The 27528-nt window shown below is 36.3% G+C and overlaps 1 protein-coding gene and 1 pseudogene across 1 annotated transcript in view; one reads left to right on the top strand and one right to left on the bottom strand.

Moving 5' to 3' along the window:
• Positions 1 to 16025, top strand: part of LOC132185158 (glutamate receptor 2.8-like) — a 30580-nt pseudogene extending 14555 nt beyond the window's left edge.
• Positions 16026 to 17147: 1122 nt separating this feature from the next.
• The window catches only part of LOC132185157 (histidine kinase 5), a 13428-nt gene continuing 3047 nt past the window's right edge, over positions 17148 to 27528 (bottom strand). The window contains exons 3-12 of the mRNA XM_059598969.1: positions 27482 to 27523; positions 27301 to 27394; positions 26997 to 27203; positions 25716 to 25846; positions 21925 to 21974; positions 21164 to 21528; positions 20916 to 21019; positions 19040 to 19828; positions 18018 to 18197; positions 17148 to 17556 (exon numbers count right to left, since the gene is read on the bottom strand). Coding sequence (XP_059454952.1) covers positions 17431 to 17556; positions 18018 to 18197; positions 19040 to 19828; positions 20916 to 21019; positions 21164 to 21528; positions 21925 to 21974; positions 25716 to 25846; positions 26997 to 27203; positions 27301 to 27394; positions 27482 to 27523 — 2088 coding nt within the window. The 3' untranslated portion in view covers positions 17148 to 17430. The remainder of the gene's footprint in view (positions 17557 to 18017; positions 18198 to 19039; positions 19829 to 20915; positions 21020 to 21163; positions 21529 to 21924; positions 21975 to 25715; positions 25847 to 26996; positions 27204 to 27300; positions 27395 to 27481; positions 27524 to 27528) is intronic.

The raw sequence follows: 27528 nt of genomic DNA, 5'->3' as shown, positions 1-27528 counted from the left end.
TCCTCTCCCACATATTATTAAACATGGGGCTTTTGAATTGTCTCCTTCTATTTGCATCTTCCTTTCTTTTTCCAGATGATTGGCAACTTTTACCAAAAACTCCACATTTGACGTTCCAATCCAAATTAGTTGATCATGTTTTCTATTGGGGCTTATTTCTAGGCTACAAATCCTTTTAACTTCCTCTCCGTTTAAAACCTCATTGGTTTTTGTAATGTTGGGATCAACTTGTACATCAAGTTTGTAACGGAATAGGATCCCATTAACCATGAAAACTTCACAGAAAAAAGGATAGATCATACCAAAAAAAAAAAAATCACCATCAAGAGTGCACTAACCTTGAGAATCGGCCATTCCATAGGTTATGGGCTTGTTTGATTTTTCTTCTTCTTCTCTCCTCTTGAGATGTAAAACATGCCTACCAAGGGAGGTGATGAAGCCTTCAAGTCTTTTCTTCAATAATTGAATCTGACCAAGAGAGTGGGTTCTCAAACTCTTAAGAAAACTAGAACTCAATTGTATTCTAGTTGCGAATACATAAAATCTAGAAAGCTATTGCCCTCAATTGTGTGTAATACTCAATTGTATTAGTTGTGTGTTTATGCCTTCATTAGGCACCTCTATTTATAGGCTTGGGTTCCTTGGAGAGGTAAGAGAGGGTAATACAAGTAGTACTAGAATTACCCAGCCATTGGGAGGAGTTGGAGTACTCCTCCCCATGTAGCTAGGGCAAAGGCTCCCACCCAAGCCCATTCACTCCTAGCCAATGCATGGGCTTGGGTTTTATCCGTAGCCAATGCTCCTTTATCCGTATCCATGTCTTAGCCCCAATATCTCCAGAACTAGCCACCTAGGAACTAAATTCATTGGCCTTGTGTTAGAAATAAAACATGGGTATAATAATAAAATTGTCAATTTTCATCATCTTAAAGGGTGATCTAAAGGAAAAATATAACTAACTCCAATAGGCTTGTGACACATGTCATCTCATGAGTTGTCATAAGTTACTTTCAATTACAATTAATTCGACTATATAATTGTAATTGAACTCTAGTATATACTTTTTATCTATTCAATTAATCCCTTAGACAATACTTATGTGTGACACATAAATTCTTTCTATGGAATAATCTATAGTTGAATTAAAGTCAATTAAGACTATCACTTTAATTCACTTCAGATTAACATTAAGTACCCAATTTAATCACTTGACCATTCTTTGTACTTTGTAAAATCTCATTTCACTACGTGCATAAAAGTTTTACAATCGAACTCAAACAAAAACAAGTAGGCCTGAGATTAAGAACGATCAATCCCATCAAATCTATCTCAAAGGTAAATTCTTTATTCCTTTAATTCAATTAAAGGAACTGGATTTCTTCTTAGAGATAGAGTTCCTACAATACTAAATGCGATCACACAACACATCAACAATTTTGACCGCAATAAGGTTTCACACTCAAATGTATCAAAGTGGCCTTCGCTTTACATGTGAGTCCACGACCTCCTTAAGATTTAGAGTAAGTGGCATAAGTAGTCGTGAGTGTACATTATTCTTTAGATAGTGTTAAGAAAAAGAAATTATGGCCCATTCAATGCATTGTATACTAATACATCATCCAGAAGTCAACAGATCACATGATCAAGATAGATCATCACAATTGATGTGTTATGGTCTTCCCAATGGAATGTCCAATTCCATTAACGACCACAAACAATGATTATCAGCTACAAGAGTTTATCACTAAAATCTTATGTGTGATAATATCATTACTCACTTCTCATAACAATCAGTTTGCTAAATAAGAACAATTAGTTTCTATATCAAAAATTTAGTATTTTCTTCATATTTAATTTCTACCCCAATGCTTTAATTATCAACAGTATACTTCTATATCAAAAATACTTCTATATCTAACATACTTCATAATTTCAATTAGAATTCATGATCAAATACGCTCTAAGGTATTTTTTCCAAATAGGAAAATCTAGATCCATCAAACTTAAAGTTTACAAAACAAGAAAATAATTATGTTGCAATGTAAATAAACCATCGAAATCCTAATTCCTTTAGCCAATCCAAGGAATTACTCCAAGACTAAATCAATAAGCTTTAAACCTTTCCAAAAAAACTAAACACTTGCTTTAGCAACCAATAAGTATCATATGAATTGAACTACATGTATGCCCCCTTATTTTGAAGAGCTTAGGACCAAATCATTAAAAACCCAAGTTCTCCCTAAATCATAATGAATTCATCAATTATTCTTAAATATTAACCTATTGAAATATGAGCTAATTATTATTGTAAATTAAAATTAAGAGTCTAATGTTTTTTAATTAGGTTTTGTTTGTTTTCGAAATACAGCTTTGAGCCTGATCAAAAATACAGAAGTGCAAGCCATCATAGGGCCACAAAACTCTATGCAGGCAAACTTTGTCATCGATCTAGGGGAGAAAGCTCAGGTGCCCATTATATCATTCTCAGCAACAAGCCCTTTTCTTAATTCCCTTCGGAGTCCATACTTTTTTCAAGTCGCTCAAAATGACTCATCTCAAATGAAAGCTATAAGTGCAATTACTCAAGCTTTTGGATGGAGAGAAGTCGTGCCAATCTATGAAGACAATAATTACGAGGAAATAATACCCTTCTTGATTGATGCCGTCCAAGAGATTGATGCCCGTATCCCTTATCGAAGTGTCATTCCTCCATTGGGCACAGAAGAACAAATTGGCCAAGAACTTTACAAGTTGATGACAATGCAGACAAGAGTGTTCATTGTGCACATGTCACACAATCTTAGTTCTCGGCTTTTCACCAAAGCAAAAAAGATTGGAATGATGAGAGATGGTTATGTTTAGATCATTACCAAAGGGATAGCCAATTCATTTAATTCCATAGAACCTTCAGTCCTGGACTCAATGCAAGGGGTATTGGGCATAAAGACCTATGTTCCAAAAACAAAAAAGCTTGAAAATTTTACAATTAGATGGAAAAGGAAATTCCAACTAGACAATCCAAACTTTTTTTATGTTGAATTGGATGTTGTTAGCGTATGGGCTTATGATGCTGCTTCTACACTGGCTAGGGCAGTTGAGAAAATTGGGATCACAAATCTTGGTTTTGAAAAGACAAATGCTTCAAGCAACTTAACTGATCTTGAAACTAGGATCAATCCAAATGGTTCGAAACTTCGCGAAGCATTATTGGGTGCAAGATTTACAGGCCTTTCTGGAGAGTTCAGTCTTGTTAATGGGCAACTACAATCATCTACTTTTAAGATAATTAATGTGAATGGTAATGGAGAAAGGGAGATTGCATTCTGGACTCCAAAAAATGGACTCACAAAGAAATTGAAATCGAAGAACCCAAACACTTATTCCACTTCGAAGAATAATATAGGACCTATTGTATGGCCGGGTGATTCAAGCTCTATTCCCAAAGGTTGGGACATTCCAACAAACAAGAAGAAGCTACAAATAGGAGTTTCAATACATGGTTTTAATAAATTTATCAAGGTGACATCTGATCCTAGCACTAACACAAAAATGGCCACTAGGTATAGCATAGACGTCTTCAATGCTGTAATGGAAACATTGCCATACGCTGTTAGCTATGAGTTCATTCCCTTTGAAAACCCTGATGGTGGAAGCGCTGGTACTTATGATGATTTGGTCTATCAAGTATCTCTTGGGGTCGGTAAAAATCTTCTTACTATTTTTAACAACTAAGATAACATTTGAAAACAAAAACAAGACAAGTATAAACTATAAAATCGTTTATGCTATTGAAGAAGAAATTAACACAAAAATATTTCACTTCTCCATATATATTATTTTTGTTTATTCTTTTTCCTCTGGAATGCACTTTTTATCCAAACAAGACACTTATATAGACATATATGTGAATAGATATCATGGAAGTAAATAGTTTTCGTGACAGAAATTCAACGCTGCCGTAGGAGATACAACAATCATAGCCAACCGGTCTAACTTTGTGGACTTTACATTGCCATACATGGAGTCTAGTGTGTCAATGGTTGTGCCAGTCAAAGATAGCGAGAGAAAAAATGCATGGGTGTTCTTGAAGCCTTTAACTTTCGACCTTTGGATAACAAGCGGTTGTTTCTTTGTCTTCATAGGCTTTGTGGTATGGGTTCTTGAACATCGAATAAATGATGATTTTCGCGGGCCTCCATCGCATCAAATTGGGACAAGCTTGTGGTATGCCTTCTCCACCATGGTCTTTTCACATCGTAAGTTCCCTTTACCATGTTCTAATTTATTCTTATATGACACTAACAAGCGATTCAAATACTCAATACAAGGACTATGCACAATATACTATTGGGGATTGCACCCTAAATCCTAATGATTTTATGTTTATGTTGACATCAAATATTTGTAACGAATATATGTTTTATTTACTGATTAAAGGATTTGAGCATATGGCATATAAAATATCTTTTACATACTTGTCACCAAATTTCATCATATTTATTATACATGGGTCATAGGATTACATTGAATATGACTATGAGTATGAGTAACGTGGTTATCACACAAGTGGTATCCAAGAATGAGACCTATTATCGGTCGAAATTGTAACATCCCGTTCCAAATGGTATGATATTGTCCGCTTTGGGCCTTAGCCTGCATGCTTTTGTTATTGGGTTTACCCTCAAAAGGCCTCATACCATTTAGGGGAAACATGCTCTATAAAAGCATATCTCATTTCTTACACCCAGGCGATGTGGGACGCCAGAATTACCTTTTTTTAGGACCTACTGTCCTCGTTGGTGACCTTCATGGGCCTGTGCATGTTCCTCCAATCTCAGGTTGGGCTTCGGCTTTGATACCATATGTAACACCCCGCTCCAAGTGGTATGATATTATCTGCTTAGGGCCTCAGCTCGTACAGTTTTGTTATTGGGTTTATCCCAAAAAGCCTCATACCATTTAGAGAGAGTATGCTCTATATATGCACATCCACTTTCTCACACCTAGGCAATAAGGGACACGACATAAATAACCTCGATATGTTAGGTAATCGCATGAAGCATTGTGGGAATGCCTTTTCCAGGAGGGAATCCAAATCTTTTGTCGGAGGACAAAGAGACAAGAAATTTTCCCTTAAGATAGATTTTATGGATATTATTTTCTAAGTCTTCGGCCAAAGCATTTTGGTTGGCATGCCAAAATATATACATGTGCTTTCACAAGTATGAGAACAATGTAAAATTCAGTGACTCAAGGATAAAGAGGTAGAGAATTAAGTGGTAGTATCCTTAGCCTTAATTTTACTACGGAATATTTCATGGAGTGATCATAAGTCAACATTAAGTAAGTCAAATGAATTAATTGTTTAATCAAAAATATTTATTGGAGTGTAGTCACAATTATTTAGTGGAATTAATTGTGATTAAAATATTGTTGCGTAACGAATCTCGGGGAGATATGATTATAGACATATTTAAGCCAATAATTATTTTTCTCTTTAGGTCCCTCACCAAGCTGATGTAATTTAACTAAAAATAGGTTTTCTTATTTATTAGGTTCCTTGTTTTATTTATTTAAAACATGGGCTAGCGAGATACAGTGCAGAGATGCACGTATGGAGAATCGGGATTGGGATAAAACCTAGAAGTCCAAGGATCAAGTAGAACGCATGAGGCCAGGGAAAACTCCCTCGCCCTATGCGTTGCTTGGTAATTGAAGGGACTTGGCTAAGATAAAACCCAGGGCCCAAATCCCTAGGGAGGCGCATGAGGCCAACAAAATTTTTCCTGGCCCCATGCATTACTTTAAGGAGAAGTGGAAGTTAGGGTTTTCACAACCCTAGTTGTCCACCTCAATCCTAGTGAAGCTAGGATTAGCTTCTCCTAGTTCTAATTAAATTAGAATTAGCACTTGTCCCACATTGTTTAAATCTCCACATCTGCTAGCATGCTAAGCCTACAAATAAAGAAGAGCCTAAACTCTCAAGAGTCAAGTAAGAGCCCACACTCTTTTGGTTATTATCAGTCATTGGTGAGAAGATCTAGAGGTCTTATCATCCCTAAGATCTGTCGTGTTCTTGGAGAAAGAAGAAAAGCAAAAAGATTTTTGCCCAAAGCTAGGTGTGGCCATTGATATCCAAGTAAGTATTCTTCATCTTGTGATTTAATTTTAAATAGCAACAGTTCTTCACATGTTCTTCATAAAAATGTTCTTGGGGATGAGAATTTGTATTTTCCGCTGTAAAAATCTCTCATTTGTACACTTATTCCCAACATATACCACCTTCACACACTTGCATGGCTATTACAAATCTAAAAACTTCTTTCATAGAAACCAAAAAGTATGGAATTTTCATTCTTCTAGAATAATTTACTACTTATCCAGCCTTCTTTTCCAACGAGGATGGAGTGTGTTGTGGCGCAAAGCAACGCTAGTAAATAGGAGTGAGGATTGAAACTTGACATCCTGGAATTCCAAGGTTGCTTGAAACCTAACAAATTTCTTGATTGGGTAGTTGCTGTAGGAGAGATCTTGGACTTTAAAGAAGTACTTGATAATCGAAGAGTTCCTTTGGTGGCAACCAAATTCAAAGGAAGAGTTGCTGTGTGGTGGCAGTAAGTAAAGTAAAGTAGAGTGCAACAAAAAAAGGAGATGATCAATAGTTGAGAGAAATTATTAAAGCAAATGAAGGCTGCATTCTTGCCCTATAATTATATGAGGACCCTATACGAATACATGGCGGAGTTCTACAAGCTAGTGGCTCGAGTGGATTTGGTGGAGTATGATGATTAGTTTGTTTCATGATACATTGGAGGCATGCGACAACAATTCCAAGATTCTTTAAATTTCTTTGACCCTATTAATGTATATGAAGCATATCAAAGAGCTTACACCTATAAAAAGACGTTGTTTAGGAGGCCTTTGAGATTGATAGGAGGAAGAGTTAGTGGGTAATAACGGCACTAGTTCCACACCCCCTACATGTGGTGTAACCCAAACCTACACAAACTAGAGGAAAGCCAAATGTGCAACATAATAAGGTAGCTTCATCGAGCACATCCCTATGTTGCTTTAAATTTGGTGAATCGGGTTATAGGGTAGTGGAATGTACAAAGGGTGATCGGTATGGAAAAGGCCTATTTATTGAATCCGGGGAATATATGGATGAAGATGCCTTGGTTGATTTTGAATAATGGCTTGAATTTGATGCTGAAGAGGTGATCGGTGAGGAACGTTTTCAGATGGATGAAGGTCCTTTACTGGTAGTTAGGAGAGCATGCTTTACACCCCATACGTACGGTTGAAAGGGAAGATTGGAGGTGTAACAACATCTTCAAATCTACTTGTACCACAAGAGGTAAGGTTTGTAGGCTCGTGATTGATTCAAAGAGCTATGACAATGTGGTGTTTGAAGAGGTCGTACATAAATTGGAGTTTAAGATGGAGAAGCAACCTTGTCCTACCGATTGGCATGAATTAGGAAAGGAAAAAAGGTGACGGATTTTAAATGTTCTCTAGTATTCTTTTCCCTTTGGTCTAAATATAGGTATAAGGTGTGGTGTGATGTAATTGCCATGGATACTTGTCATTTTCTATAGGTGCACCATGGCAATTTAATAAGGTTGCCATGCATCATTGGACAAAAATACATATTGTTTCATCTTTGATAATGTGAACATTATACTCCTACCAAGCAAGGAGGTGAAGCCAAAACCCTTAAAAGGAGATGGTAAAAATATATTATCAAGGAATTTGTTGATGAGATATTTCCAACACTACTCTAAGATGGTTTGCGTGTTTTTGATGATCAGTCGAGTAGACTAATATGTCTTCAAATAAAATGACCATTAACCAGTACAGGTAATTGTGAAATACATTATTCATCAAGTCCTTAGAAATTGATGGTGTGTTAGCCAACTTGAATGACATGATCAAAAACTGCTAATGGACATACCAGGTCTTGATTGTTGTATTTTCAATGTCTTCACTTTGTATATTCAATTGATAGTGCCCTGATCGAAAGTCTTTTTTTGTAAAGAAACTCGTTCATTTCGATTGATCAAGTAGGTAGTCGGTCCTTGGTAAGGAGTACTTGTTATTTACCATTATCGAGTTCAACTCCTGAAAATCTATGCACGTCCGGATAGTATCGACTTTCTTCTTTACAAACAAAATGGATGCTCCCCATGGAGACACACTGATGCAGTAAGACGTTGTGGGTTGCAAAGATAAACAACAAGAAAGGAGGGATAAATATCGCTTAAACCTTGAGTCTATCAAAGATCTAAGAAATCTTCTCAAAACGCTAAAGTCTATTTAGGGTTTGAAGGAAAATAATGAAGAAACTCAACTCTAAGGCTTCTTATTGATAAAAACTGAAAGATAATCAAAGCTACGTTCTTGGGGTTTATAAGCATGTATTTATAGCCCCCAAAATCCTAACCCTAGTAGTAAATAAAAAATAAGTCAGTTTAAACTTTTATGACTAATCCGGTCCGGACGGCTGCAGATGAAGCTCTCAGGAAGTCACTTCATTCCTCTCATCCGAATAGTTGCAGACGAAGCACTATGAAATTCAGCTTCATGTCTCAGGAATTACTATGGTGACTTCCTAGGAGTGTCCCGTCCCTCTTTATGAAATCCCTAGCTTTCTGGTCTACATCATCCTCCCCAGGTTGAAGAGAATTCGCCATCGAATTCACACCCTCATCATACAAGCTGCTAGTGAATGAAACTCGAGCAATGACCTTCCTCGTAACGCCCTTAGGGGGTAGGACAACATGGTAAGTGTTAGGATTATGCAACCAGCTGCCCCCGTGGAGAAAACTAAAATTTTCACCCAAACACCTATATTTCATCCAATACAAAGGACCAAAAAAAAAATCTCACATTTCCACCTATTTTTAGCCAAATGCAAAACAAAACAGAAAATTGAAGCCAAAACTTCAGCACTCGATTGATTCTCAAACAAGAAAATCAAAATCAAAAACTCAGCCAAAAATCCCAACAATCCCTCCAAGAACTACTTAAAACCAAAAGAGAATTAAGCAAAAGAAAGGAATTAAAGCAAAAATTAAAGAAGGGGAGGAGTTTCACCTTGTTGAATGAACACTATTTGAGCCTTCCTCTCTCTCTCTCTCACCAAAAAAAAAAAAAAAGATGTTTTATTATGTATTTTCATTTGTTACAAAAAAAAATCAAAACACTTGTAAAAAAAAAATAAAAGAGTATGGTCTTATGTATACACACAAGAGGAAGGAGACATGTTCTTCGATTTTGCAGACTGTAAAATCAACTCCATGCTCGAGGCCATTCCTCCTTTGATGCAGCATTTAAGAGTTAAGGGGAGAAGATTTTCATTGTTCTAGGGAGATAACAAGCAGAGAAGAAAGAGAAAAAAATGAACTATGAAATCGTCCTCTGCAGAAAGCTTCCTTCCCATGAAGCTTTTTGCAAAATCCCTTTAATTAGAATGGTTAACATTTTTTTTTTTTTTTTTTTTTTGGTTTTGGAGGGGGTGTGCCTCTTCCTTTCTTTATTTTAATTTAAACACTCAATAACCTACTACTAATCATTTTGTCAAGTAGAACATTCTCCTCTCAAGAAAGAAAAATAGGGACAAGCACTAATGTCCCCTCCAAAACCTAGTTTCTTGTGCTACAAAAAATTTTAAGCAAATTTTTATTATTATTATTATTATTATTATTATTATTATTATTATTAAAAATAAAATCCAAAATGTAAAGGGTCTAACACCCTTTCATGTCAAACTACTACCAACACCTTATATCTTTTATTCAATCCATATGGACAAGTCTTCCCTTTATTGACCCCCCTTGGTAGGAAATGGGTGTAACATCCTTTAATTTTGGAACTATATTTCACGTTGACAAGTCTCCACGTTTTTATTCCTCTTGCTCTTCTTCACCTCTTGCTCTTCTTCCTTTATTTTCCTCCATGTTCTGCTTACAGTTTTTTCTTCAAATGAAAGAGGCTCTTCCTTTTTTAATTCTTAATACTAGAATGTATGACATCTAGTATTCTATGCACACCAATCTTCCATGGGATTTTCGCTCTTTTTGACTATGGCTCTTGCTCAATTTCACCAATTAATGGTATATATGTAACGCCCTGGAAATTAATCAACTGGTAATTAATTCCACAGTTCATCTCCCAGCCTTATTCCACTCCGAACAAGACTTAGGGACCTCTATTCCTCGAAAGAAAGGATACTAAACATCGGAAACAAAAGATTCTATAAACATAATCGTTACAACCAGAGCATCTACCAAAGAATATCAAAGTAGCTGAAATCATACTATACACATCATCATCTTTACAAGGGATTCATGTTATGCCTTAATATGCAGACATGCATAAAAGCTCTAAGTCTACAACATAACTCAAAAATACTAGTTACCATGAGTACCCGCCTAAGCTTGCAATAAGTCCTCAAGCATCTCCCAGGTCAATCCTCCACAATAACCGGAAGTTTCGCGGTATCCGCCTTTGCTAAACTATCTATAACCACATAGTTGTACATATGTAGAAAAAAGGAAAATAATACAAGCATAAGTCCGATGACTTAGTGAGTATAAATGCACATGACGTACCCGTCATTAAATAGTGAACTCAGTTGTTTATAAAGTACATGCAACATTATGAGATGATAGTTTATCATGGATGTGATATAGATATATGATATATGCATATGATATAGAGTAACAGTAATAGTTCAACCGTATGGTCTACCCGAAATATTACCCCTTCTCAGTAGGGTTGGCCCTGTCCCGAGGAACCTGTAATACAACACCAATGTCCCGGATATTGTATGCTACCGTACATAACATTAGTAGCACGACCGAGTCCGACCTTAGGTCGCCCACACCACTAATGATGTACATCCTATAGTGACCATCCATTAGGGAATGGTTGCACCTTGGTCACAAAACTATTGGATCCAAAGCCCACACATACACACATTTGACCATAAAGTTAACCTGTATAGTAAGCCCATGGGCGTTATCTCGCACGTACCGGTGTACCATGTCATACGATGCAATTAATCTTATCAGTCTTTTACATGTATAGTTTTACAAGTCTCATCATTATCTTGTTAATTAACATACGTTTTCGCAAAAGAGAGTTCATAGTAGTTCTAAAATGTATTTCATGAGAGTTGCAAAATATGCATGTTTTATATATATATAAAATAGATGTGCAATGCGGGAAAAGTGACAACAAGCATCCATGTGAGTTTGTACTCACCCGGGTCATAAGGCTCCTCCATAAAATTCCCTTGAGGCTCCATAACCTTGAATACTGAGAAAAGACCTATCATTAATTCTAAATCCAACTAAAACAAACCTAGAACATGAAAATAGAGGTTATCGAACGACTGGCCAAAGTGGCGTTCCCTGGAACGCTTTTGACCCTACTTCCGGGTCCGTAGCCGTACGTCCGCCCAGAAAGCTCGTACATCCGATCTCATGGCCGTACGTTCGCTCAAAGAGTTTCAGGTAGAACCTCATTTGGTTCAATCGTCCTCCTATCCTCCCAAACTAGTTCTAAAGCTACCAAACGGATTCCTAGGACCTCCTATCTCAAAACAACACCTCCATGCAAAGGGAAATAAGTCCAACAAGAATTACACGCTAACCCAACATGAATCAAGATAAAAGGCATAGCTAAAAGCTACAAATTACCAACTAGGCTAACTACAGAAAAGCATTTAAACAACATAACGACTAAGGAACAAACTAAGCTTAGAAGATTACCTCCTTGAAGCAAAACCTCCAAGAATCACCTCTCCTTCTCCAAGAACTCACACAATCCTCACAAAACACTCACACAATGGTTTCTGAGAGCCTGGGGGCGAAAATGAGCGTGAAAGGGTGAGGGATAGAGGGTATTTATAGGTGAGAAAAAGTAGAGGGCGCTTACCAACTATTCTGAAAAGTAGCGGACGTCCGGTACTATAGGGGCATACGTCCGGTCTATTTACCTAGCGGTCCAAAGGCTATAGCGTACATCTAGGTATATCCAAGGGTATTCCAAAAGTAGCATACATTCGTGTGCTCCCCAGCGTACGTTCGTGTACTATTGGTAGAGTATGGCGTACTATTGTCAGCGTACATCCGATAGTCCCTATGCGTACGTCCTCTACTACAGACAAGAGCGTACGTCTGGCAATCCTAGCGTATGTCCGATCTGAAAGTCCAAATTCCCAAAATGTCCTTCCAGCTATTCCTATTGACCCAAAGTCCAAATTAACCCTCTAACTAAGCTACCTAAGCTTAGTTAATTATTTGGGTCACTACAATATATCCCTCCATGTTTTTAAGACATGATTGCATGTTATCTTTTGGTTCCCCCAATTTACTTCTCATGTGATTGGAGCTCACCTCAAAGCCAATGATCCAATCTTCATCATAACTGACTACTTCCGGTTTAGTCTCTGCCAATGGTGTTTCCTCCAACTTAACTAAAATAGCACTTGCTGTTATTTCATTTGAAAGTTACTATCTAGACTCCCAAGTACACCTAGAGAGGGGGTGAATAGGTGTATCTCACAAATAATGCAGAATTAAAAATTAATGCATGCAAACAGTCAATCACCAAAAATATGTAAAACAGTAAAGCATATGGACACAAGTATTTTTGGTGACGAAGTGGAAACCTGAAGAACTCTTCAAGGAAAAAAAAAACACTTCGGGGCATTAGACCCAAGAAATCATTCACTATAGAAGAATGAGATTACAAGTTGCTCACACTTACAAAACCTTTGTAGTTGACACAAACCTATCTAGACAAGTAACCCTTCTTGCCTTTTGTAGCGGTAGTTCCCTCATAACCTCTGGTACTTCTTCTATTGACCTCCCTTGCCAGAACCTCTAACAAGCTGCAAGTTATCACGATTGTTTGACACATGAGTTGCTAAAAATAAATTACAGCACAACTCTAGGAGAGTATACAGACGAAGCTCATGTACAAAGACCTCTCCTAGCACACAAGGAAAAACTCACTCAAAGAACTTAGGATTTTTCTCTCAATTTTGTGCTTCTGCCCTCTGTTTTCCTTGATCAAAATGAGCAGCATGAGTTCTCTATTTATAGGCAGAAATGAGGATACCCTTCAGCTGTGTTAGGTGAGCTTTGCTGGCTAGCGTTCGGACAATGCTACTGGGCGTTCGAACGGCCTTGGCTTCACATGCTGAAGTGGCGACAGGTAGACAGCTTTTCTTGGATTCTTGCAAGCATTTACTCCACTGAGCTGTCCACTCTCCAACTACCGTTTGAACGATGACTTCTAGCATTCGAACGCGGCACACATAATGGCCACATACTCCCATGTTTCCTGCGAGCATTTAAGTTGCCTGCCACAGTCAACTCTCCACTGACTAACTACCATTCGAATGGTGCTTCGAATGCGGCTAGGTAAAATGTACTGCTGACACATGGAAACCCTAGCATTAGTGTATCAGGCTGAACACTTAGCAAAATTCTGCATCGCCACTACCGTTCAGACGGCTAACGAACAAAGCTTTTGGGTTAAAGTAATGAGAATGCTGCACGGGACTCATGTTCAAACGGCCATCAAATGGCTAGCGACGGAGCTCTCAGGTTGAAGTACTAGAAGTCTTCATGAAGCCCCACGTTCGAACGATCTGCGAACAAGAAGCGAACGGAGTTAATTTTAGTAACTCCTTACTAAAATACTCAAGCCCGAGATTTAGAATAATCAATTCCTATTAAATTTATCTCAATGGAATATTCCATTTCTCTTTCATCATTATAATCAAATTGATCATGAATTCCATATTGAGTAGTGTTCCCACAATGCTATATGTGATCATCAAATGCATCAAAATTTTAAATAGGAAAGATCACACTCTTAAATGTATTCAAGTGACCTACACTACAAATTTGAGTTCACATTCGTCTCAGAATTGAGAGTCCATGCTATAAGCAGTCGTGACTTAAAGTTATTCAATTGACAATAGTATGTAGAATAACAACTCACACAGTGCATTTCAATGCATTATAACCACACCAACATATTAATCAAAAGTCTCCACTTTCGTGATTAAGATAGACCATCATGATTGATATGTTATAGTCTTATCAAATAGAATACATAGTTCCATTAATAACTATGAACTAAGGTTTATTGACAAGGTATTATGGCTTAGATCTTCTATATAATGATCTTATTAACAAGCCTAAACCATATTCAACATAACATAGGGACTACATATGCATAAGAGAAATGATAGAATTCATTCTTTTTCAACCATCTCCATTGTGAATGGATGAATCCATAATTGAATTTGTGTGGGGTCTACATAAGTCCATAAATCTAATGGTTGATCTATTGAATTTGTAAATACATATGGTTTAAAGATGGTTTAAAGATGGTTGTGTAACATGCCTCTATGCATAAATATTACACACATGTATATAATGATATGTCAAATGTTCTAATAAAACTCAAAAAATAAACAACTTTATTCATAAACTAAAAATGGCATACACATCATATTAAATTTAAGGACATTATCCCTAACATGGTTAGCATACATAGAATTGCTTTGCTTGTTGGGGGACGTGAGGAGATTTAAAATTAATAGTACTATAGTCTATAGTAATAAAATTTTGAGCAATTAGTTGTTATTATTGACTCTTCGAAGAATTAGTTAGAGTATTGTTGATCTATTTATTGTTATAATGAAGTAATGTCAATATTTTTTGCTGTTGAATTATTTCTCTTGATTAGTTGTTGATTGTCAAGTGAGGTTGAAGCTCTATAGGTGTCGGCCTTTGTCACGTGTCTAGCTTTACAATTGGATTAGTGGCTTGACAACTATATATACTTGGATTAGATGCGTTTGAAATTTCATACATACGCAATTATGTTCATTCCTAAAACCCTTTTGCATTTAATTAACAGGGGAGCCAATGTTAAGCAACTGCGCTAGGTTTGTGGTGATTGTATGGGTTTTCGTGGTGTTCATACTCACTCAAAGCTATAGTACTGCAAGTTTGACGTCACTCTTAACAGTTCAATAGCTGCAACCAACTGTTATTGATGTCAACGAGCTTATTAAGAATGGGGAGTATGTTGGATACCAGGAAGATTCTTTTGTTTTAAGAATCCTAAAAGAAATGAAATTTGACAGTAGTAAGCTTCGGCGATATAATTCTCCATATCAATGTGATGAGCTTCTAGCCAAAGGAAGTGCAAATGGCGGTATAGCTGCTGCTTTTGATGAAATCCCTTACATGAAGCTTTTTCTGACAGAATATTGCTCAAAGTATATCGCGGTTCCATTAATATATAAAACTGATGGCTTTGGCTTTGTAAGCTATCTTGTTTCTTATGTGCCTGTGTTTGTGTATGTATGCATGCATGTTGTTTCTATGTAGATTATTTCTTATTTTTATGATGTGCAGGCCTTTCAAAGAGGTTCCCCTCTTGTCGCTGATGTTTCAAGGGCAATCTTAAATGTGAGAGAAGGAGGGAAAATGAAAGAGATTGAAAATGCATGGCTAGGGAAAGATTCTAATTGTTTAGACTCCAACCCCCAAGTTCCTTCTAATAGTCTCAGCCTGGCAAGCTTTTGGGGCCTATTCCTCATTGCCGGTGTTGCTTCCTCATTAGCCATCATCATCTCTGTGTGCATGTTCCTTTACAAGGAGAGGCAGCAAATCTTGATGCATTTTGATTCAGAAGGCTCATTAGGGAGAAGAATTAGGCATACATTAAAAATCTTTGACAGAAAAGACCTCTCCTCGCATATTTTCAGAAAGAGAGCATTTGAAGACAAAAGTGAACCCCCACCAAACACAAATTGCCCACCAAGTCCATCAAACCATTCAACACACGAGGAATCCCACTTGGCTTTCTTTGGAGATCCAGGAACACCTTGTAGAGAATATGCTAATCTCAGTCCAAACGATCAAGTGTCTCAACCAGAAGCCCTTATGGAGATAATTGTCCTCCCAAATCAAGAATCCCATGAATAGATTACGAAAGCACTTAATGCATTTTAAACATATATTAATTGTAAGTAATTGTAGTTCCAACTAATTCTGTGTTCTGCTAGTATGCCACATTTGTTCGGAATACAACGTTGGTAATTTCTTGACCGGTTTTCACCATATCACAATGGCCAGTAGTGAAGAATTGATGTTCCTAAAAATTGCCTTTTTTTCCCAGTAGCATGTCCATTAACTGATCATTTATGTTTTCAGGTACTAATATGTCGGAAACAAGCTCCTTTCATAGTAGCTTATGTACGAAGCATAAGAAATATAGTTGTTAGTTTAAGGATAAATGCTCTAGGGGTTATCCAAAGTGGTGGTCAAAAGGCGGGAATTGCATTAAACCGCTAACCACTTTTGAAGGCGTTTAGGAAAAACCTCTAACCGCCTAGGCGGTTACGGTTAGCTGTTTTAGGTTTTTCCAAAACCTCTAACCGCTAATTGTTAACCGCCTATATATAAATATAATATGATACATTTTATTTCTATACATGAAACGATGTTTTTGTATTTAAAATTTTAAATATATATAAAAATTTAGAAACGATGTCATATGTAGTATGATATTATTGTATTACCATAGAAATAACATCGTTTTGCTTTTTTTTTTTCTTTTTTTTTTTCTTTTAAAAAGCGGACTAACCGCTAACCGCCGGTTAATCGCCTAAGCGGTTAGCAAAGGCGATTAGTGAATTTTACTACTTTTTCACCTCTAAATGTAAGTGTCTAATACCGAACCATCCGTAACTATTTGTGTTCATATCTCTCTCTTGCTTCTGCTATTATTTTCGTATTTTATATTTTCTCACAAACTTCAACATAGTATCATAACTTCATTATATTTCAATACTTTATACCATACCATAAATTTTTTATTGGTTGTAAAAGAAAGATTGAGTTATACAAACAATTCTTGCACTGTCCCAAAAAAAAAAAACATTTGTACAATTTTTCTTTTTTTTTCTAATTAAAAAGGGGGAGAAAGGGAAAACATTTGTATAACTGATATAAATATTATACCACATAAAAATTAAATTACTCTATTGTGAACCTTGTCTGGTTTGGGTATTGGCAATGAGAATATAATAGAAAGACTTTAGTGTGGAGATATCCAATCATCTTTGATGCCAGCATATATATTTTCATAAAATTATCACTTTATGCCTTTGCTTTCACTTCCTAATTCCTAACTAAAGTTCATAGATGCCTCCCCTCCTTAGAAAAACAATGTGAAAGGCTCTTGGAGAGAGACAAAAAAGAATATGACATAGACCTATACAGCTTCTGAGGAGATACTAACTGTTGAGAAGAACATGATGCATATTGGTTACAAAACTTTCCTAACACGCTTTCATTTTTATACACAAGCATTAATTTACAAGAGATATCATGATGGTAGATATTTTGCAAGACACTCTTTCAATTTTTGCAAAGTTACAGGCTTTGACACGAATGAGTCCATACCATTTGCCAAACACTCATCTGCACTCTCTGCCAATGCATTTGCTGTCATCTGCATTTCTACCAAATGTTTAGTTAGTGGATGCTTCAGAGTACACACTCACATGTTTGTATATGTATGTAATTTAAACAATGATAACACTGATGGTAATGGTTTTAAAAAAATCTAACAAATAACATAAGCATCTACATCAGAAGTTGCAGAGAGTGAAGATCATTGAATAGAAGATCATTCCTTTGAGAAGTCAATCCGTTTGTCAAATGTGAAAATTAAAACTTCTTTATTATTTGGTGTGTGGTAGAACTATGCTTAGAAAGGATCACTCATGCAGAAATTTTAATAATCAAATTAGGACCCAACAGTTGATAAATTGAAGCTGATCAATGCCACTATTAAACAGGTAAAAAGAGGATAACATCACAAGTATCGGCTAAATTCAGCTAGTTGACAAACCATGCATGTAGTTGAGTTTTATATATATATTGCAGGCAAATAAGATTTGAGGTGCTCACCGCTATGATGGGTCTCCGCATTGCAGATGGTGTAGAACCCAGACCATTTTGTAATGAATCCAAAGACAACAAAGCTTGGTCAATTCCAGCCTTCACTGCAGCATCCCAATTGCCAGTTTCCTCAAAAGAACGAATTAGTCTTGTAGCTTGAAGGCCATCCATAACTGGCATGCAGACATCCTGAAAAAATTCAAATATTACACAATTACCAAAAACTAAAAATTCTTGTGCCCAAGACAAACCAACAAGGCCTTTAGCATTACAGCTAATTTTGAGTTTCCTGTATTTCAATCAAGCTGTACTGTCTATGTTTATGATGATGCTTAGTTGTCCCTTCTATTGTATAACAGAAAAGATGCATGTCTTCTAGAAAAAGCCCCACCCTTCTAGCTTAATCAGAACCATGTTTACAGTTGCTTTGAGGCCAAGCACTTGGCCATTGTTTGGACACCACATGTTGTACATTCAAATGTGTGTAGTCTCTCACTGTATCTTTTAAAGTTTTAGAATGGAATGCCTTGAAAGAAATATACTCATGTTTGTTATCAAAGAGGCAAGCACCTATTTCGCTAGTTCCTATTTCGATGCCAAACTAAAGATTGAGTTTCTAGAATCACGATAAAGGGGGGAAGCAAGAGATCTTAGGGATAGTTTGGGAGAACTTGAGCATTTTTAAGAGCTACGACCTTGCTGAGAAGCTGCAAGCATGTTGGAAAGAAACTTTTGGCTGCTTCTCAAAGCTGCCTAAAAAAACTGTCCTTTTACAAAATCAACAAAGCACCTTTCAGTTACCAAGCAACTTGTAGGCAACTTATATTTTTCAAAGGCTTATTGTTCAAGTAGCCCCATCAAACAGACCCTTATTGTTATAGATCGTCTTTTACTGTTCACGCTTATTACCCTTGCAAATAGAGAGTGGGAAGGATGGATGTGTTGTGTCTATTTGTCCTGAAACATGACTGACACCAAGTCAAATGAAGGCAACTGTAACCGAACAAAAAATTTGGCTTTCAAGAAAGTACCATGAGAATGAGATCGTAATTATGATGCTGAACTGCGCACACAGCTTCAACTCCATTATTCACCACATCTATGCTATGGCCTAACAGCTTCATCATTGACTGTGTCACCATTACGATGGTCTTGTTATCTTCAACAAGAAGGATCTTAGGTTTTAATGTTGATTTGGGTACTTCCGTACTGCTGCTAGAAATGCACTGGGAACTTGCATCAGATTTCTCCTGCCTCTGACATGTTCCTTGGGGTTCTCTTGTCTTTGCCACTACAGCGACTTCTCTGCTTGTTTCTTTGTGATGAGTGGAATCTATAATAGGATTTTGGAACTGAGAACTTGTGTCATCTTGACACTGTTTGCCTCTACAAACTGTATCCCGGTTAGCAGGGTCTGGGCTATGGCTTGATGAACTCTCTGGTTGACATAGTGTCTCTGCATCATCAACCACAGAACATGCCTCCTCAACTGAAGCCGTCTCCTTTGATCTGACACTATTAGAGGGAAATGAGTAAGAATTGTCTGAGAACCCATTGAGTTTATGTGACCTGGTATACCCCATATTAGTCCTGCTGGACCCATTAGACGAGAATAGTGAACCCAAAGTGCGAGGCTGAAATTGGAAAAATCTCTCAGTAGCTTCATCAGTTGCCGCATTATGATCAGCCATATCTGAGAGCTCATCAGGATCATCAGAATGATCAGATGCGGTTGAAACCTTGTATGGTAGTACAAACGTAAAAGTCGACCCACAGTGTTCTTGGCTCGACACCGTAAGATGACCTCCCATCAGCTCAACCTATTTCAAATACTTGAAATTTTTAGGGAGGAAGAAAACTTCGTTTCATCAAGAAATCAAATTATTTAACTACAGTAAAATGATGAGTTAATGTTTACCAGAGAAAAAGGAATTGAACATGAATATCATACACAATGATCCATTTTGGAATATTTGCTTGTCCAAGGCTCAGCATAAATGTGCTCTAAGACTAGAAATACAGAAACAATTACGCTAGCCTTGCAGCGAAAGTGAACTTGGAAGGGCTGCAAAATCTGAAAATAGAGCTAACCACGTCCCCTATTTTTCTAGTCTGAGAGAATCTCTACATTAATTGAAAGACTAGAATGCCAAAATCCAACTAATTTGATATGAATCAGAGTAGACTTCACAGAGTTTGAAGTCTTCATAAAGAGTTGGACCAATATATATAGATCCAGAAAAATGAGCTTCCGACATGGACTTGGTGTTTAACAACCATTAGCATGCTATTCTTACTATATGCGGTCCGTTCTTCATTGCTAATTATAACTTAAAAAGCCTTCCTTATTGATCAAGAGGGTTTGCACCATTGGATCTCTCAGCGGTTCTGAGAACATCATTCAAGCAGTCATATTTTTTTGTGTTTTAGAGGAATTCACCTCAATATTTGGTCTTCGTACAATGCAGTTGAACCAAAAACCTAAGAAGCATGAGTTGCACAATATTGAACAAGAAATTTGTTTTTTACCAAAAGAAGTTGAAAAAAAAAAAAAAGGAACTTGCCCTTGACTTCTCATCTTTCATGCTACAGTGACAACTTGGTTGAATGTTTCAGTGATCTGCAATATTTAGCAGAGCTAGTGTATAAAATCTCTACTCTAGTAATCATGTATTCTTTTGATTTCAATTATTCAAGGGATAACAATTAATAAGAAAATTTAATGAGCTGTACGTGCTTGACAACTAATCAAATGAAAAGATCTGCTGATACGATAGATGACATACAGAAAGAAAGGTACACATAAAAAGCACGTTATATGCACAAGTGGAGCAATGCTCCTGACCTCCAATGTCTGTACTGCCTCAGAGACCAGGGGAAGGGGGAGTAATGGCAAGAAAAGTTTACCAGTTGTTTGCATATTGCTAGTCCTAGTCCAGTCCCACCATACTTTCGGGCATGATCCGCACTAACTTGCATGTACTTCTTGAATAGTGTAGGTAAAGCAGTTTCTGTAACATGTTTTAAGAAAAATGTTGTTACTGCTTACAATGACAGGAATCAACCAGAAGTAGGGAAGAGCCAGAGCATAAAAGCAACAAAGATACTGAATTCTATGTTTAAACTTATAGATTCCAGACAGAGAGGAGCATTACCTGGTATTCCAATTCCTGTGTCATACACATCACAGCGTATCCAGACTTTTGTTTCAGGAGAATGAGGTTGCTCCTCATTATCTCCATCTACTGAGACTTTACTCTTATGTGGGGTTCTAGGTTCATCACATGATGGATGATTTTGGCAAGGACCTTCAATGTGTCTTTGACCATGGGTACCTTTCCAATCACCAATAGTTCGAGATGTTGATAGGCATTTCTCTTCTTTTCGTCCATTTGCTGAACATGTCGACTCATCTGCAGTCAACTTCTGATGGCATCCTTCTCCCTTTACAGAAGATGGATCTGGTACCACATAAAGGTTTACCCCAACTTTTCCTTCATGAGTAAACTTGATAGCATTGCTGCAAAAAGCAAAAAATACTCAGAAACCACTCTTTCTTTCTTTCTTTTGTTTTATCTTTCCAAAACAAAAATATTAATAAACAACCAGAAGCACAAAAAACTCAAAATTATTTTCACCCACATCAGAATACTTTTTCAAAACAAAAAATAAAACCCTCTAAAAAGCATTAACAATAGAATGAATGTATCTAAAGGCAAAACTAGATATGCTGATATAAAAATTGATAAAAGACAAAAACAAAAACAACAAAAAAAAAAAAAGGGGGAGGGGGGGGGGGTGGTGTCATGGTAAATATATTGCAAGCTAGATGCAAACAATTTTTACTTTCCAGAATATGGATAGATCATCTAGTGAATCCAAAAAGAAGAAACATAAATCCTACAAAGTTTGGTACCTGATCAAGTTGGTGAGAATTTGTCGAATCCTTAGAACATCCCCAATGACCTGAAAATTGAGTATATTGTTTAAACTAAATAAGATGCAAAAGCAATATTGAATAAATAAAAAATTGTGCATGACGCAAGCAGCAAGAAGGTGGATTTATTTTATTATAGTTTTATTCAAATTTTGGAGTGAAGGATACTTTCCTAATTTTATTCCTCTGGAAATGAGTTGTACTTTTAGTCTATTAGGTCTTATTTTGGTTTTATTATGTTTTTGGAATTTTAATTATGGGTTCTATTAGTTATTTAATTTGGGCTTAGAAGTCAAAGCTCATATATTAGATGAGGTCAAAATATAAATTAGCCCTTAGAACACATGATTTTTTATTTTATTTTTTTTAAAGTGATGATCAAAGAGCTTATTTTTACTACCACGCCATTTAGTTGTATGGTAGTGCACTGAAGTCTACTAAATAGCATTACTCTTATGAAAACTTTGCTGCAAATATGCTTATGAGGTTTGTGGAGTAATTTTGCAAGTCACTCTTATCTTCCTCTTGTGTCACTCTAAAAATAAAGTGGCTTTTAAAATCACCATTTGATCAAAATTTAATAATAATCAATCATAAGGCTAATGATGATTTTAGAAACTACATTATTCTTTGAGTGACACAAAAATGACTTCTAGTATTACTCGGGTATGTGAGATGCAATCCTTCAAAAGTGAAATGCCAAGGAAACCTTGGGTGTGTTTGCCAATGGCCCTGGAACGGTACTGTTCCAGGGCCTCCCTCAATCCCAAAAAAAAAATCTTTTCACCTCAAAATTAATTCCAACATCTATACTTTTTATACCACATCAATCATTTTTATTATTATTATTTAAATAAAAAAATCACTACAAAACAAATTTTTTACATTTTTTTCATATAAAATATATTTTTTCACTTTTCCCCACAAAACATTTTCACTAAAACCAATCAAACACGTATTCCTAAAAAAGTGTTACAGTACTAGCCCTGAAACAGTACCGTTCCAGGGCCATTGGCAAACAGGGCCCTTATGTACGATGCCTAAGTGTGTATGCTCTTTCTTCTTCACATTTTCCTTTTAACTTTTTCAGCAATTTTATATCAAATTTTAGTTCCCTAAAATCCGATCCTAGAGAAGCGTAAACCATCCATCCATCAAATATCTCTCAAACAATCCCGAAGTATCAAAGTTTCATTCCGGGGTTATAGTTCATTGTCCAGAACAGCAACTCCAGAAATTGAGATCTCGTCTTCGTTTTGTCTTCAAAACTAAATCCCTCTCCTTACACAGTTACACTGATTGAAGCCCTTAACCCCTAATATTTTTCCAGCCTTTTCCACGACAAAACCCTAACCAAACAACCCTGGTTCTCCTCAAATTCTGCTGTCAAGGAAAATCCTGCAACCAAAAGTTTTTGTTTCCAGTCCTTAAAACTCTTAAAAATTCAACCTTTTCAAACCCAATCTAAGTCATAAGCTCTCTACTTCCTTTTCACATGCTTTAGAACTTCAAAGCCTAATCTTTCGTCAAATGTTTGCTATCAAATAAGCCTAGAAACATCTGTGTTGCTGTCCTGCTTCAGATGTAGTATTCAGTTGAAGTTGAAGTTGAAAAGATGCAAGACGAAATTAAATAATATAAGGGACAAAGACGAGTCTCATTCCCTAAATTATATTTCACATCAAGAGAAGGCCATATTGTCTACACTAACTTAGTAAAATATTGAACTTGTCATTATCATCATTTTTGTCTTAAAAGAAGAGAAGAAAATTCAACTTGTAGCTTTTTGTCCATTGACAAGGATACAATATTTTGTCTTTGGAAATTCAATAGGAGGGGTTGAGAGGAGTTTTCGAAGTATACAAGAATTGAGGTGGGTGACAGTTCAGAGATTAGGTTGACATGATGTGTGGTGTGGGGAGTAGCTCCTTAAGGTAGCGTTTCTAGAGCTGTTTAGGATTGCCTGCTCTAAAGATACCTCCATGGCGGATTATCTTCCATTATCCAAGGGCTATCCTTAGTGAAATGTTACTTTTATAAGAGCAGCACATGATTGGGAGATGGAACTCTTTACTTCATTCTTCAATTAGTTGTATTCCATCAGTTGAGATAAGGTGGAGAGGACAAGCTCTCTTGGGTCCCCTCCAAGAAGGGTTGTTTGATGTTAGACCGTTTTGTATCTTAATCCCCCATGTTTACAATAATTTTCCTTGGAGGAGTATTTGGTGGAATAAGGCCCCGTTGAGAGTAGCTTTCTTTACTTGGTGGGCCGCTTTGGTAAAATCCTCACTTCGGATAACTTGAGAAAGTGGCAAATCATTTGTTGTAGATTGGTGTTGCATGTGCAAGAAGAGTGGGAAAACCGTTGACCACCTTTTACTTCATTGTGAGATAGCTAGTGCCTTATGAAACTCTATCTTCGTTTTCTTTGGTTTAGCATGGATCATGTCCCATCGAGTCATAGATCTCTTTGCTTGTTGGAGAAGGCAATGTGGTAAGTGAAGTTGTCTGGAAGATGATCCCAATGTGGTAAGTGTAGCTGGAGAGAAAGAAATGAACGAAGCTTTGAAGACAATAAGAGGATGGTGGCAGAATTAAGGGCCTTCTTCTTCAATACTCTATACCATTGAATGGCTGCCTATTAGTGTTTTCATATTTATAGTTTTCATGACTTCTTTTCTTTTCTTTTTATCTTTTTCCATTTTTTGTTAGGTATTTTTCTCGTATACTTCCTGTATACTTGAATGCGCGCTCTGTGTTTTTAATGAAGTTCATTTACTTTTAACAAAAACAATTTAAGACACTGAAGTTTTTGCTACTTCAATAGTTCATAACTCGAGAACAAGTTTTTTCTAGACATTAGCTGGACTTTTAGTCTATTAGATCTTATTTTGAATTATATTATTTTTTTGAATTTTAAGTACAGGTTCTATTAATTATTTAGTTTGGGCTATGAGTCAAAGCCCACAGAGTCAAGTTTCTTAAAGTTTCAAGTCTTATTAGGGTTAGGTTTAGTTTTTTATAAATGTGATTTTTTTAGGTTTGTGAGATACAATCCTACTCCAAAGTGTGATGCCAAAGTAACCCTAAGTGTGATACTTAGGAAAACTATTTCTGATACCTAGGACTATCTTCTTCTTAATCTCTTTAATTTCTAGAAAAAAATTAAATTAAAAAAAAAAAATAATAATAATAATAATAATAATAATTATCATTCTTAGACTCTACAATTGACCTTTATTTCTCACCCTTAGGACCCTAAAATTCATGGGATAAAAACCCTAGCATAATCCATTATTAGCCTCCAAAACCACAAAACCACAAAACCAGATCTGCTACAGTTCCCCCACGTTGCTGTTCACAGCCTAGAAACGGCTACCTAAGCCCTAAGCTTTCCCCTTTATTTCATCTTCGAACCCTACCATTCCTTTATTTCATCTTTTTTTTTTTTTTTTTTTTTTGATATGTCCACACAAGAGGGGGAAGGGGATTCGAACTAGTGACCTCCACTTCATTAAACGTGATCCTAGCCGATTGAACTAGCTCTTAGGGACTCCTTTATTTCATCTTAGTACTTACTTCTATAACGTGAATTTTTTTATAAGTTATCAAAAAATAGAGGGGAAAAAACATGTAGGTGCACCTTATTATGTAATATAGTTTACTGACAAGATTTCCTGCAGGAAATTTGTAGCTTTTTGAAAAAAGAACAATATAGAAAATGTGGAACTCTTCGACAATGTGGCAGGAAAGCTCATCTAAGTTCTCACCTCTACAGGAACATCATCTGCTACATGTCCTTCCAAGGTCAAAATTTTCTGTAATGATGCTGCGGCAGTCTGAAGCACATGCTTTACTACCTGTCTAGGCCGAAATTTTGTAGCTTCCAACTTCATAACTCCTAAAGAAAAATGAAAACATATAGGAATAAAATCAGCATATTGGGGGAGTGCATCCATCAAGGATTCTATGCACAGAAAGCAAAAATACGCATGTGTTTGGCACCGTCTAGTGCCCATAATATGTATGTACATCTTCGCACACATATACATACATATCGATAAATTTAGACATATGGATCAAATTCAAGTTGCATGTAATTTGTTTTCAATACTGCACCATTCAAAAACTTTCCATTGGACGGTATTTTATTAACAAACCTAGTATTGGATTAAATGCTCTCCGTAGAATATTTTTGCTTGTCAATATTAAGAGAATTAGAGATTGAGAAATATTTCATCTATAATGTGTTTACAATTTTATTTTTCTTTCATTTTAAGTCAATGTCGACACATCACATCCAAGGGTTGAAAAATATGCAAAAACAGATGAATTGATGTATTTAAAACTAAATTACATCTATTGACATGAAAGTTGTCATGTGTCTTAGTGCAGAGAGAATGTGTAATCTAATGGGGGATTATCAAAACATTAATTTGACTAAAAGTTATTGAGTGGTGTAATACTAACAAAAAGACAAATTTGGTATACCTTAAATCTAACCCTATATACGTGTTTGTGTGCATGTGCGTATGTGTAATGAAAAATATATATTATGTATAAATGTGTGTGTGCCAATGCAGTTTAAGCAGATCTTTTTATACCTAATTAGTTAAAGGTAGTCAATTTCCACTTAAAATGCGTTTGTTGTGTTTGCTAACTGATGCATAGGCTTAGGAAATGAACTTTTAAGCCCCTTTATCAGTGATAAAAACATATACCCTGCAAGTTGATCCTAGACGGTTAGGATCTTTTCCATTTCCTGAAACTAGTCATTTTGCAATCTCTGTTGGAATGAGACTAAAACCAGATTATCTTTCATAGAGAATCTAGCTTTAAACCATAACAAGCAGTTGAAAAATGATGTGTTTAATATAGAGAAAATTGACAACCTGACTATAGCACACAAAATCTGATTATCTAATAACATTTGTATCAGTATGAAGTTATTGTTAAAGAGACTGAAGTAAGAGTACAGATTGTAAAATGTATAAATTGTATACAATACGAACATCCACGGGAGTGAAAATGAGAAAGGATGAAATTCAAACCTGACTCAACCTTCGAAAGGTCAAGAATGTCATTTATAAGTTGAAGAACTAAATCTCCAGAAGATAGCATGCAATCCAACAGTTGTCGTTGCTCCTGATCAACTTTTGTGGTGGAAAGAATCTCAGCCATGCTAACAACTCCAGATAGAGGAGATCTTATCTCATGGGACATTGTAGCTAGCATTTGTTTTGCTCGCATTGTCTCCTCTGCAAGAGAATAAAAAAAAACAGAGTAAACTTTGCTTCTCCAGAAGCGCACCGAAGTGAAATTCACAACTCCATATATTTCACCAAGTAATTGAACCTGTTATATGAATTGTTTTGTTCAGTTCTGTTTCCTTGGCCTTTTGTACTGCTATTTCCTCTCGAAGTTTTGCCATCCTCTCTCGTTTTCTTACCTGTTGCGCATCAGGAACATAAATAGCATTGGTTATGTTAACAAGAGAGACCCAAAGAGTGACAACTAAAAACAGAAAAAAAGTTACCTGGTCAGTTACATCCATTCCCATATAATTTATACCAATTGTCTCCC

Source organism: Corylus avellana, chromosome ca6 (assembly GCF_901000735.1).
Source record: "Corylus avellana chromosome ca6, CavTom2PMs-1.0".
NCBI lineage: Eukaryota > Viridiplantae > Streptophyta > Magnoliopsida > Fagales > Betulaceae > Corylus > Corylus avellana.
The sequence above is the reverse complement of the archived record's forward strand: the minus strand, read 5'-3'. Positions and strand labels throughout refer to the sequence as shown.